The following is a 14,852-nucleotide window of genomic DNA, read 5'->3' as shown; positions in this document are numbered from 1 at the left end:
AGTTTGTTGGTTACTCGTTCACAGGAAAAAATCTCAAAAAGTTTGACATTCCTTCCGGATGTACCATGGATGAACTGAAAGATTTGATCAAGTAAGTTGCGCCTCATGGGATTCCTCTTTATGGTATTTATGAAACACAAACGGTAAGACGATTGTTTTTTCGACAACCAAGTCACTATGAATATTCACATGAAATTATCAAATTCGAAATTATTGAACTGAAATTCAACGATAACGTCTTGAAGGTGTTAGTGCATTCTAACTACTGGAAAAAATTCGGACCAATAAAAATTTTAGCTGTTTTTAGTAAGCATGTAATCAAAATGGAAGATAATATGTCTATGTCCTTGTTGCAAAATTAACATGGCTTAATTGTCATATTTGATGCAAATTTTATTTCTTTCCACTCTCTTTAAGTTAATGTAATCTTTGAAACTAATGTAATATTATTTTATGTTTGAAATGATTTTATGTTTCAATTTGTGCAAATTTTATGTTATTCATATTCAAAAATAAAATAAAATCTCCATCTAAAATAAAATAAAATCTTCATCTAACAAATCAACCTCAATAACCTGGTGCACAATTTTTTTAAAAAAAATACACAAGGATATTTTTATCTTTTCATGGAATGCATGAGCAATGGGTGCACCTAACAACACCCTTTTCATTTGTCTAGACAACAATCTCTTACGTGGCACAAAACTGATCGCTCTCTAATGACATTGATTTGCTCTTACACTACAGTTTCCTCAACAACAAACATCGACCAAGGATACTTGTCGTCGTTTCTCAAATCCAAAACCTCGCTTCACTCGATTGGGCGTGTGCCTTGTCGTCGTCGTCGTCATGGCGACGCTGCTAAGAAAACTGTGCGAATCGGCGACGATGAAGCGATCCGGCTCTCACTCTCACCCTCACCCTCTCCCGTCCTCGGAACAAGCACGCCCATCCTCCCCTCTTGGCGCCTTCGACCCTCTCCCTGCCGACATCCTCATGCAAATCGTCCGCCTCTTAGGCCCCAAACACGCTGCCAGACTCTGCCTCGTTTCCAAGTCTTGGCGGTCACTCGTCTCCGACAACGCCCTCTGGGCCCACTTCCTCCAAACCCACCACCCCCACTCCCCGCTCTTCGCCGAAACCGCCCTCAGCTCCGGCTACCCTCTCCCGTAAGTTGCTTTACTCTCTTTTTTTGTTCTTACCAACGAGCGCATGAATCAACTTGTACGGAATTGTTTCAGTCGTGTCTCGAGTTCGAGTCTTTTTAGTGTGTTAGTTTTTGCTAGCAGGAGGAATAGAACCTGCGACTTTTTCCCCCTTCCCTTATTTCTTAACCATCCAACCAACCTTGTATCTCCTTCGAGTGAGTTGATATGCAACTGCGATAAGTAACTGACTCGAATAGAATTGCCTTTAGCAGTGTATTAAAAAAATAAACATTTATTCTTCCCACTAATTGCTTTGATTCAACTCTAATTATTAAAATTGCAGGACCTTGCCTGCTCAGAATTCACCACGTGTCTCGTTCCAGCATGCTTACGCGCTGCGTGAACGAGTCCCTCCTTCTGTTGTCATCGACGGTTAGTTTTACTTTACCTTTAACTTTGTTTCGTTCTCTCTCTGGAAATGGTACTTTTTGTTATTTTAATTCTCTTTTTGTTCTTCTTTATTAGGGGGTTCTGGCTATTGCAAATTCGGTTGGAGCAAAGGGGCCTCTCCTTCGGGGAGATTTGCTACTTTTTTGGTGAGGCTCTCTGCTTCGGGTGAAGGTTTTTGGAGTTGACGTGTTTAGTGCTTGATTGGGGATTTGATTTGCAGGAATTTGGTAACGTTGAGACGCCTATGTATACTAGACTGCGACATTTTTTCTCCACTATCTATAACAGGTGTGCAAGTCATGTGTGTTTTCTTCTTGTTGGTGAAACAGTTCACTACTGTTGATAATCATTTAAGCAAAGTGTGTTAGTTGATTGGCATAAAACACGAGCAGTCATGTTGTGGAAGATGAAGTTGTTTTTGTTGATTGCTTAGTTATGAGCTTAATGATGATAATGTGTTGGTTGCTTTCTCTGTAGGATGCAGGTGAAACCAAGTTCTCAACCTGTTGTTGTTTCTATACCAATATGCCACTATGACGGTCAGTTAAATTTTATGGTTTTACTGCAGTTGTTAAAATGTAGGGAAAGAAAAAGTGTACAGAGAATTTCAGTGTAATATATTGTTGTATTTGATACTTATGTATGGATCAATATTGAGAAAAGCCTTAAATTGGGCTTCTAAAGATCAGTGTGTCATGATGTTTTAGTCATTTGAAGATTTTTGTCACCGTATTAGTCTTTCAAAGATACAAACTAGCTATCAAATTTGCCCTTATGTTTCACCACTGCAGTCTTCTACAAGGATGAATGCGGTGATAATACTCTAATTTTTATTTACAAATGTGGCTAGATTAAAAGTTTGGTTGCTTTGTTCCCTACATAAAAGAACAAATTTTAGTCATTTGAAGATTTTTGTCACCAAATTAGTCTTTTAAAGATACAAACTAGTCATCAAATTTGCCCTTTTGTATCACCACTGCAGTCTTCCACAAGGATGAATGTGGTCATAATACTCTAATTTTTATTTACAAATGTAGTTAAATTAAAAGTTTGGTTCCTTTGTTCCCTACATAAAAGAACATTTACAAATAGTTCCATGTTTTCTCTAAATCTAACACCATCATAATTATGGCAAGTGGTGCAGACTGATTTGTAAACTTTTCATGTGGGGACCAAAATGTAAAGTTTTTCTAAGTAGGGACCAAAATTAAAAAATTGTCAAATATAGGGATCAAATTTTTAATTTGATCTACACTATCTTGTGAGAGACAAGAGGAGTTAACCTTGGCTATATAACCATGCATGGATGCTAAAAATTGGCTTGCTTAAATTTTATCTTTCTTTAACCATCCATTTTGGTTATGTAGTCAAGATTGCATTTTCTTATTCTAACACTTGATACTAGTATGATTTTCTAGCCGTGTAATGTTCTGTTTTGTACTTGCAGATACCGAATCAGCCAAAGCATCAAGACAACAACTTAAAGAAGCAATCTATGTTGTCTTGTTTGACATGAATGTTCCTGCTGTATGTGCTCTCAATCAGGTAAATTTTAATGGGAACGAAAAATAATAATTTCTGTTACCATTTTACCTTTTCTGAATAGAATTTATTGGCTCTAAGCATTGGGCTTGGAGAATCCATTTTGTTCCTCTTTTAACTTAGTTATTGCAAGAGATACATGGATTTTGGTACTTGCACCTTTCTGACAAATATAAGTGTGTTACCCACATCCTCTTGTTTTTAATATTTATAACCTCTTTCAAGTGCTTATATGCAAGTTATACTATCTTATATTTTCATCCCTTTCAATAGAGAGAATACATGTGCCCTTCCTCTTCGTCTCTTGTAGAAAAAAATATGTAGTTTAGCCTTGTTTTCCGCATTGTTAATTGAATTTATGATGGTCAACCAGACTATTTATCCCCCCATGCTCATGAAGGTAACATTTGGCATACAAAATAAACAAAATAGATCATTATATTCTATTTCCATGCTTTACATCAATCTTAATTGGAACCAAAATGAATCAGTATTCTCCTCATGTCCTGTTCTGCTCTGTTTTTTAGATGCTCACCAAACATAGCATATAACTCATGTATTATTCCATTCTGCTACATCTGCCAAATGGTACTATAAATTCTAGATCTTTTCCTTTTCATAGTGTTGATGGTATCTTTGTAGTTATGTGACCTGGGATGCCCTTTCCTATTCCAACTTGGTGTGATGCATGCTTATCAATCCTTGGTAGCGCCGCATAGCGGCTGACCCCCAAAACACTATAGCAGTATAGTGCATGCTGAATGGTAACAGGATATCATGTTTGTAATTAATAATAAAAAGTTGTATATCTTAGCTCTTAAGCAAGTGTACAACTATACCAGTAAATAGTATTACAGTAACAAAGGATGCCATGACTAACCTAAGAGATAGAGAAAAAAGGAGGGAATGAGTTTGGGTCTTAGGGAGATAGATGACCAAATAAAAAAAAGATCCAAGACTCAGACTAGACAGACAATAAACAAAGAACATGAACTGATGGAACAAAGAGAATAAAAAGAAAAAAAAACTACTCAGTAGAGAGACTAAAACACAGAAAACATAGATCGATGAGAATAAGAGTACAATGAGAACAAGATTACAAGAAAAGCTGCTAGATGGGTTGTTGGAGACATACTGGAGGGCCACACGCCAGAGGGTTGCATGAGAGTTCTCCAGTAGTTACCAGGTATGAGAGGAGAAAAGTGAGGCATGATAGTTATGAACTTTGAAAGGGTTTTCTACAAGCTTAAGCCCTTTTAAACCCAAAATACCTCCATAAAATTCCCCTTTAACATTAATATTTGACCGCATTCTCAGGATTTTTGACACCATAAGCATAGCAGTGCTATGTCTCCATGAAATGCCCCCATTGCAGCCACTACTGTGAAGTGTGATGCTATGGTGATGCATATAGCAGTTAGGGGCTGCTATTCACTGCTACGATACTATAGTGCACTATTGACAACTATGGTGTGATGCACTGTAGTGCACTATTGACAACTATGGTGGACCAGCTAGACCACTTGTCTCCAAAATGGCATTATTTTTCAGTGAAGGTTGGGTCTTCCCCTGCTCTCAGTATCAATTTTATCTCCCTACCCAACCAAACTAATTCATTCTTACTAGAAACTCATGAGCTGTGAGCTGTGAGCAGTGTCTTTGGTGGCACATGATGTTGGCAATGGGGGCGATGACATGCATTATTGATAGTGGGTTGGGATATTGATCTGACTAGTGACATAGGGCACAAGTTAAAGTGTTTCAGTATGGTGATCAGAAGGAAAGGAAGTTGTGTGGTGTGATGGTGTCAAATGACAGCAGTGACAAGCAATAATGTGCCAGTCCTCTGTTGAGCAGCAACTCTTTTGCTCTGGGATGTGCATGCAATTCCTCTGTTCCTCTGAGCATGCATCACATCCATCCATTTTAGGGTCCTTAAGGATCAAGCATATTTCTGATTGGTTTGTGTTAGGAACCAAGAATTGAAATGAGAAAGAAAAGAAAGGATTTTATTGACTAGTAAGAAAAGAACAGAAAATAAGAGAGAAAACTCTCCTTCAGAGGTTTCCCCTTCACAAAGGATTTCTCCTTTCACAAAGAGCTAATGTGTCTACAAATGATAAGATCTCCCTCTCTCCTATCATTTTTCCCCTATTTATATCTAATAAACTCCTCTATCTAACTAACTAACCCCTTAACCAACTAATCAATATCCTAACTGTGGTAGCTAACTTATTAATAGTCTAACTATGTTAACTAACTTTCCCTTCTCCTTATATCCTAACAATACACCCCTCCTAAAAATCAACCTTGTCCTCAAGGCTGGAATTTGAAAACTGAAATGACACACTTCCTCGAGTTTTCTCCTTTCCATCTGAAATTTCCTTTGCTCTTCAGCCTTTCGTCGGGCTTCCTCAGTCAATGCAACCTGACGAGCAAGTTTTTGTCTCTGTAGTACTTGCTGCTCTTCACGCTCAACTGCTTCAAGATGAACTTTAGCAGCCGAAAGTAAGTGGTTGCAGTATCCAACATGAGTGTCAATTTTCTTCTCATCAAACCCATGAATATGTAGGTTGGAAGCAGCAGACAACTGACTAAATACACAGACAACATTTTGCAGCTCAGCAACAGTTGCTTTCACCTCGTCTACAGTCCTCTTTGTCTTTTGTAGTGTTGATGCTGAAAACTTTTGCATTGCAACCCCTGCATCAAACCTTAAAGTATAGTTTGAGGGTGCCAAATGAATGGCTCTCAGTAGAGTTTTTGTACAGTCTTGCCACTGTTCAGCCTCATAATGTGTACGAGCTAAATATAGAAGTATTTGAGAGTCTGTGTTATAATAAAAATTCCGCAAGCTATATTTTCACAGCCAAAGTAAATTAGTAAAATTCCCCTGAGCAAAATAAACATGCGATAGATTCTTTGGCCTCTTCTCATTGCGAACTGCTGCGAAGTAGTTCCACTTTCCCGTAGTGACTCTATTGCCCTTAGCATCTTAGACGATGATTTACTAGTTGCAAGTGGTTTGGTGTCTAGTAGTTTGGCTTACATGCCAAAATTCCTTGCTTTGTCAACAAAGAAGACCCATCTTTCTCCTTGAGAAGTTGTAGTTCTGCTGATGATAACCCATTAAGGGTTGAATGTGAGCTTGCATCCGGCGGGTCTGGTGGTGGTGTAGGCGCAATCAATCTCCATATAATCCCAAATTCATGGTTGTGGGTTTCATAAAGAAACCATTATCACCCTCAACATCTATGACATTTACTACCCAAGAATGAGATTCTTTGATGATAATTGAGAAATCCCCTTCTTTTTCCTGCATTTTCTGCTGCAAATTCTCAGTCTCTTCCACCTTGATCTCCTCTACCACCTCGGCATCAATGGTTTTCGAGTCTTTGTCTTCGACAACAAACTCCTCCCCACGGTGGGCGCCAATTTTCATTAGCAGGACCCTCAAGGGCTTTTATTGAATCACTGTCTTGCTGTGACTTTGTTACCCACACACCCAACTGCAAAGTCGATATTGTCTGCATGGGTTGTTTGTCCCTTTTTCAAACTCAAGAATGATGCCCTTTTCCCATCACAATTGGTTTGCATCAAGGGTCAACCCTTAGCCCCTACCTTTTTACCTTAATTCTGGATGTCCTCACGGAACAAATCCAAGAGATAGTGCCGAGATGCATGCTTTTTGCAGATGACATAGTCCTCCTTGGAGAGTCGAGGGAGGAGTTGAATGAGAGGTTGGAAACTTGGAGACGAGCTCTAGAAACACATGGCTTTCGCCTAAGCAGAAGCAAATCGGAGTATATGGAATGTAAGTTCAACAAAAGAAGGAGGGTTTCTAACTCAGAGGTGAAAATAGGAGACCATATTATCCCTCAAGTCACACGGTTTAAATATCTTGGGTCTGTAATACAGGATGATGGAGAAATTGAAGGGGATGTGAATCATCGCATTCAAGCAGGATGGATGAAATGGAGAAAAGCATCGGGGGTGTTATGTGATGCAAAGGTACCGATCAAGCTAAAGGGAAAGTTTTATCGGACTGCGGTAAGACCGGCGATTTTGTACGGAACAGAATGTTGGGCGGTCAAGAGCCAACATGAGAATAAAGTAGGTGTAGCGGAGATGAGGATGTTGCGGTGGATGTGTGGTAAGACTCAAACAACAACAACAACAACAACAACGCCTTATCCCACTAGGTGGGGTCGGCTACATGGATCAACTTCCGCCATAATGTTCTATCAAGTACATGTGTGGTAAGACTCGACAGGATAAAATTAGAAACGAAGCTATTAGAGAGAGGGTTGGAGTAGCGCCTATTATAGAGAAGATGGTGGAAAATAGACTTAGGTGGTTTGGGCATGTAGAGAGAAGACCGGTAGACTCTGTAGTGAGGAGAGTAGACCAGATGGAGAGAAGACAAACAATTCGAGGCAGAGGAAGACCCAAAAAGACTATAAGAGAGGTTATCAAAAAGGATCTCGAACTTAATGATTTGGATAGAAGTATGGTACTTGATAGAACATTATGACGGAAGTTGATCCATGTAGCCGACCCCACCTAGTGGGATAAGGCGTTGTTGTTGTTGTTGTTTAGTCTCTTTAATTTCCTCAATTGTTTTCTTGATCTTGATTTCAGAGGGCTCCTCCTCCATGCTTTCCTCCCTTTTAACCTCAAGAATGTTTTCTAAACTTTTTAGTTGTCCATGCTTCAACTCTGAAATGCTGATTTTGCAAGAATGATGGTGCAACCCTCAAGAATTGGGTTCCTCTTCCTAATTGTCCTCGCTAGACCTGTTATTGTCATTGTTCTCCTCTTCCAGCTTCTTGTCTCTGTTGACCAAGTTTTCCCCACTATCTGAAGGTGTCTTTCCCTTCTTGAATTCAAGAAGTAGTTCCTTGATTTGCCTCATCTCCAACAATCTTTCATTTATGAGATCCATGTCTGTTTTTAGATCTGTAATCACCTTTCCATGCTTGCTGGCCAATTTGTCCAAAGCGCTCACTCTGCTCTCCATCGTGCAACTCAGATACAGCAGGTTGGACTAGTAAGAAAAAAACAAAAAACAGGAGAGAAAACTCTCCTCCAAGGGTTTCCCCTTCATAAAAGATTTCTCCTTTCACCAAGAGCTAATGCTCAATCTACAAATGATAAGATCTCCCTCTCTCTTATCCTTCTTCCCCTATTTATATCTAATAAACCCCTTAACTAACTAATCAATATCCTAACCATGGTAACTAACTTATTAATAGTCTAACTATGCTAACTAACTTTCCCTTCTCCTTATATCCTAACAGTTTGTTAGTTATTTCTTGGCATTGCTGCTATTCCACTATCATTGGTAATTCGGTATTGCTTGGTCTATTGGTTGACAATGTGTTTAGTTTTTTTTATTCATTTAATATTGAGTTTCACTGATTTATATGTTTTTTAAAATTATTTTCTCCAGATATTTTTACAAAATATACTACAATTTGGTTCCTTGTTGTTTTATGCTATGTTCTAATTTTTATGAATTTCTATCTTTTGTGCAATTTTATTATATGAAATTCTATCTCACATTCACTCACTTAATTTTTAAATTTATATTGATGTACCATATCTGTGTTTTAGAAATTCATATCCATATCTGGCACTGGGTACCGATATTGTACCCATATGTTTGCAACGTAATTGTTAGGTTGAACTTGAAGGTGAAAATGCAAAAACACTGATGGATTGAGTGGAGTAGAATCATAGTTCTATGTAAACTTAAGAGCCTAGAACTAGGTGCAAAGGAACTTCTTTTCAATTAACGTAACAGTTTCAAATGAACTACAATTAATCAAGGGTAGATTGTTTGTTTTTCCATGAATATAATTGTCTATCCCTTTTGTTCAATCACGTATGGGTGTTCCTGTTCTTTCAATTACATTTTATTTTGTCTTTACCATATTTACTTGTTTCTTTTCTATTATGTAAATCCAGGGTACTTTAGCTCTGTATGCTGCAAATCAAACATCTGGGATAGCTGTTAATATAGGCTTTCAAGTCACATCTATAGTTCCAAGTATGCTCTACAATTTTATTCTCTTTTAAGGTTTTTTAATTTATGGATAACAATAGATTCCATGCATGAAATGCCTTAATCTACTGTCTTTGTTGGGTTCAGAGTTGGTCAATACTTGAACAGTACCTCTTCTGTTATAATCCATACATTGTTCCTTTATCTAATGAAAATGAGTTGATGGCCAATATTTTCTCTGTTCCCCTTGTTGTGAGTGTATCTGCATTGTTGTTTTACAGTTTTAAATGGTAAAGTGATGCGAAAGGTGGGTGTGGAGGTTGTGGGGCTGGGAGCACTAAAACTTACTGGATTTCTTAGAGAACAAATGCAACAAAACAACATAAGTTTTGAATCTTTGTACACTGTTCGCACACTGAAAGAGGTATTGTTATTGTCCTTTCTGTTCTGAAATAGTTATTTTGATTGATGGGATTTTACTTATATTTGATGCTGCAGTGCTCTTGAGAAGATAGAAGTGGACCCCTAAGATTGCATATTAAATTTAGTCTACTTTAACATCTTTAATCTAGTCAGAATATTTGTTTTCTTCTAAGCACTCCTAAGTTGAATTTGATTTTAAATTTTCACTTCTTTGGCACCTTTTGAATCCTTATTCATTTGTAAATAGGTAAATCAAATTCTCTCTCTTTTCCTCTCTTACGCTGTCTCCGTTCAAAGAAAAAGAAGCTTTAGGTTCCCTGATTCCTGGTGTACAATATTTTCTAAAGATACAAAAACCAAGCACCCACCTTATAATACAGGATTTGTAAACTAACTGCTAATATATACTGTAGGGATGTGATTTGTGTAAGCTGTCAACACTCAACAGCTATGACACTGATGTTGGTCATTCTGAACTTGTGTACATGTGATTCAAAACTTGGTCTAGGCAGCCTTTTTGTTAGGATATCTACTACCTATTTTGTGGAAGGAGAGTAGATTAGGAACCTTTTTTTAGACGCAAAGATGAGAATGTCAGAATGGGCTGATCTTGATGGAGCTGCCCATATAACCAAAACCAATAAATAGGTTGGACCAACAAATTTGATGCCTGAATATAGTTTTGCTTGGCCTGAAGTGACAGGCTCATAAAATGTCAAAATTAGTAATGAATTTTTTCTTAAGTTTACTCGGATGTTAGTTTAAAACATGAAAAAGACAATGGGACTAACCAAACCAAGAGGGAGGAGGGATGAATTGGTTTAGAATCAAATTGTCAAAAACAGAGTTTTAAAACTTTCGTTGTCCAAAGAATCGTATCACAACTTTCAGTTAAAACAATATTAAATCAATCACCCAAACATTGTACCCTTTTTTTAAAGTGCATCAATTTAAAATATCTTTGAAACTTAGCAAATTGATAAAGAATGCAATAGTGAGAGATGAGGGTTAAAGAGAAGATAGAAAACAAGATTTATACTGGTTCACTCTCTATTTCTAGAGAAACTAATCTAGTTATCTAATTCAACTCAAATTAAATTTTCACTATGCAATGTCAGTTTTTACAAGTAATCACAAGCAATTTCAAATTCTACCTAGAAAATGAAACTTAGGCACCCAACCCTAGGGTCCTTAGTGAATCTAAGCCTAAGACAAACCTATTCTTAGCTTCAAATTATAAACACCTATTCTAACATGCAGTAAAACTCTTACACATGCAGTAATAATGTGTAAAAATCATATGAAACAAAGTTAAGGAGAGATACAACCTTTACATTGAAATGCAAGAACAAAAGACTTGATTGAATGGAACTCTCTTGATATCAAATGTGTTTACAACTCACTAATCACATAACCTTTAGAGAAACTTTTCTTTAGAAATCTACAAGAAACAAAAACTAAAGTTTGTGAGTTGAAAAAGTTCGTTAAAAAATTGTTTTTAAAGTGAGAACACAAGGTGGGTATATATAGAGAAAATAGTTATAACCGTCTGTAATTGATTAAATTGGCAAAGTAATCGATTACCTTTCCCAGTCAATCGATTAAAGTGTTATCCCAGTGTAATCGATTACAATCTTGATTTAATTGATTAAAGTGTTCTTGATCACTTTTTGGAACACTTTAAAGAATGATGTAATCGATTATTATATCTTCGCAATCGATTAAACTAAGATCCTAGACATCAGACATGGTCTCAAATTGAATTGTGTAATCAATTACGAATATATGGTACTCGATTAAACCAGAGCTAAGATCTCTTTGCAAACTTCTCAAAGACTTATGTAATCGATTACAGACAGCGGTAATTGATTAAACCAGTGAGTTATATAGCACAAAAGATCTACCTTATATAGGGAACTACCTTCCTACTTCTATGTGATGATGCATGATGTACTCATAGATAGATTAAGTATTATAAGCAACAAGCAATACAAATGCTACTCAATAAGAAGTTGGGCATGTAAAAGTCAAAACACTTCTTAGTCTTGATCTTCATGTTGCTCCCCCTATCTCTAACAAAACAGGCATTATTTGAAGTCACAATTGATTTGAAATCTTTAAATGCAAGTTAATCTAAGTATTTTAATACAATTTAGTCAAATAAATTATTTACAAAATTGACGTTTTCGCACTTCAATAATATAAATAAATAAAATGTGGGCCAGTGAATATGCCCAAGTAGTCCATAGCTTCCAAAGTAGCCTAGGTCAACAATTTATCAGCCTGTATCAAAATTTGGTCTAACCCATTTGTGTTGGTGTGATTCAAATGACTTCATTCCATGACAAGGATTCAACAAAGGGAGCTCCCAAGTCCCAAGAGATATATTCTTCGGACACTTCAAAAATTGATGATGAAATTTGCTCAAATCCTTCGTGCTCTCTTTTATATTTTTATTTTCATGTGTTTGTCTCTTTTCCTTTTTCTGTTTCTCCATTAAAGTTTGGTGAGAGTGATTGGTACCGTACTTGCATTTTTCTTTTCCTTCAAAATCATCTGAATTAAATTGTCTGATATTTCATTAGTCACATGGCAACAGAAGCTATGTTATGTTGCTGTTGACTATGAAGCTGAGCTTTTGAAAGATACTCAAGCATCATTTGAAGCTGTAGAAGGGTTGTTTACACTCTCAAAAGAGCGGTTTCAAACAGGAGAGATCTTATTCCAGCCACGTCTTGCTGGGGTGTAAGTTTTTGACTTTTTGCAATATGGTCAGATTTAGTATACAACTATACATATTTACTTCAGAGATTATGTTTATATCTACGATGATCTGGTGTGTTCGTAAATGAGCATGTCATTATCATAATAATTGAATGGACTGATTAAAAAAACATAGCAATCTTTTGAAAATAACATTAAAATTGCAATTTTCTCTTGATTTCGTTCTAATAAACTTTGTCATTTTTATTTTGCATTTGTTTGAGCTGTAATTTTGTTAATCATAATAAGAAACCAATTAATTTTCATTAGTTTTTTGTTTTTTTGGGAAAAAAGTAACAGATAAAAAAGTCACTAATTTGATATTTCATCTTGCTCTCAGAAAAGAGTGAGGATATTTTGTTGGATAGACTCGTATTATCTAAAAATGGTAGTGTTCTCAGAAAAGAGTGAGCTCTTCTTGATAATTGACTAGACCCATTTTCACTTCAGTTTTGTTTTTTCCCAATTTCTAACCTTTTTCAATAATTTACGACATGTTAGATATTTTAAGGTTAGATGGAAGTTTGATGGAGTATTGTATTGGAAGATCTATATCTTCTAATTCTAATTGTACTTCTCTTATTTAAGTCTTGTACGTAAACAAAAAAAAAACTTGTGTATTTGACAAAAGGAAAAATGAACGAGTTCACTCCACCTACAAAATTGAAGGTAACATATGAGATTAAAAAGGAATGGGAGTAAAGCTATACACGTGTTAGGGGTTTGTAAATGAGTAACTCTTATGAGCCGCCCACATACCTAGGTTATTTGCTTATATTTTCCCAGAACTGAAGCTTAGGTATATTTTGCACTTATTGGTATAGGCGAGCAATGGGTTTGCATCAGGCCATCGCTCTTTGTGTGGATCATTGCTATTCTGCAGAATTGGCAGGCAACAACGATTGGTATAAGACTGTTGTCTTATCAGGGGGAACTGCGTGTTTACCTGGTTTAGCAGGTCTCTCTCTCTCTCTCTAGGCACTTTACATCTTTGCAACAGAGCAGAAAGATGAAATGTAACTACTTGAGATTTCTAATTTTACTGTTGGGATTGCTCTGTTTCAGAAAGGTTAGAAAAGGAACTCCATTCATTACTTCCTCCTTATATGTCCAATGGAATTAGAGTCATACCTCCTCCATTTGGTGTGGATACTGCATGGTTTGGTGGAAAGATTATTAGCAGTGTGAGTTATCTACATAGTCTGATAAATATTCAAATTTTGTTTGCTGCAGAGGATGTCACTTTTATGTCAATTAAAGTCTTGAACATTCCAATTAAACTGATTGATTTTCTTAGATGTATCGATTTTTTTTTTTTAATAATCTTGTCTCAACTTGATTGTCTGTTACAAGATAGTTTGTGCCACTCAAGACTGATTGTTCTCTTATGTACAGTTGAGCACCTTTCCTGGCCCGTGGTGTACAACGAAAAAGCAATTCCGTCAGAAGTCTAAACTTAACCGCATTTGGTGATTACTCTGATATGGATTTTCTTTTCTGTGTTGTAAATTATATAACAGCAACAACTGTTTCATAATTTCCACTGCTGGGCAGCAACACTAAAGAATCAAATTTAGTTATACTTGTGTTTTAGTAACAATACTTGGATACATAACCTGTTGTGATAAAAAAAAAGCCTTTTTAAGTATCAAGTTTGTTTAGAATAAAAGGGTACACAGCTTTCAAAATGTATTGTACTGTACCTGTGAAGAAATTGTTAATACAGTTTAAGATTCAATCCCAAGCTGAGGGCTTTTATTTACTAGAAATAATACTGAGTTTGGAATTCATTCGGAGGTTTATTTTTTTAACACTGAAGACCTTACATAACGTTCAATCTCCACAGGGAAAGGGGTGCAACTTCCTTTTAATTTTATGTTGCATTCTTTGTTTGAGAACGTCAGAAGTTACTAAGGTGTTCAATTGGAGAATTTTTATTTTAAATTTAATTGTTTAAATATGTTTATAGTTCCTTAAATTTGGTAGTTTACCTTTTTTAGTTCTCAAATTTAAATTTATTTTTCTTAGTCTATCAAATTTGAAAAAAAATGCTTTTTTAGGTGCCTCCATCAAGATGGTGTTAATTAAAGGAGAACCCAGGGAAAGAAGTTAGGAGGACCAAATGTAACTTAGATAATTTATACTTAAATATGTTTTTATTTTTTTTATACCAATGTTTTTTTAGTACTTTAAATATAGGTCATGTTTTTTTAATCCTTAACATTTAAATCTGTTTTAGTTAGTCTTTCAAACTTAGAAAATGTTTTTTTTAATCATTTTTTCTTATGGCATTGCCAAACAAGAAATAATAAATTCGTATTTTATGACAATTTCTAGGAATTAAAAACTGCTACCAATTACTCACACGGCTTAACCTTCATACAAAAAATTCCTAGAATCAGAATTATTTGTTCATACGTTAAAGGGTTAACCTTCATACAAAATCTATCAATCACTCACACGGCTATAACTTTGTACCACCTCTAACCAACTTGTCATGTATGTTATAAAATAAATAA

The 14,852-nt window shown here is 36.0% G+C and overlaps 1 protein-coding gene across 1 annotated transcript; it reads left to right on the top strand.

Moving 5' to 3' along the window:
• Positions 1-696: 696 nt before the first annotated feature.
• Positions 697-14,123, top strand: LOC114390591 (actin-related protein 8-like). Its single transcript, XM_028351383.1, has 12 exons — positions 697-1,169; positions 1,492-1,580; positions 1,674-1,744; positions 1,819-1,886; positions 2,076-2,137; positions 3,046-3,143; positions 9,111-9,192; positions 9,429-9,571; positions 12,170-12,315; positions 13,158-13,291; positions 13,399-13,517; positions 13,729-14,123. Exons 1-12 carry the CDS (start codon positions 850-852, stop codon positions 13,804-13,806), a joined length of 1,410 nt encoding a protein of 469 aa, XP_028207184.1. The 5' UTR covers positions 697-849; the 3' UTR covers positions 13,807-14,123.
• Positions 14,124-14,852: the final 729 nt, after the last annotated feature.

The sequence above is a fragment of the Glycine soja genome, chromosome 16 (assembly GCF_004193775.1).
Source record: "Glycine soja cultivar W05 chromosome 16, ASM419377v2, whole genome shotgun sequence".
Lineage (NCBI taxonomy): Eukaryota > Viridiplantae > Streptophyta > Magnoliopsida > Fabales > Fabaceae > Glycine > Glycine soja.
This window is presented reverse-complemented; position numbering and strand designations above follow the sequence as displayed.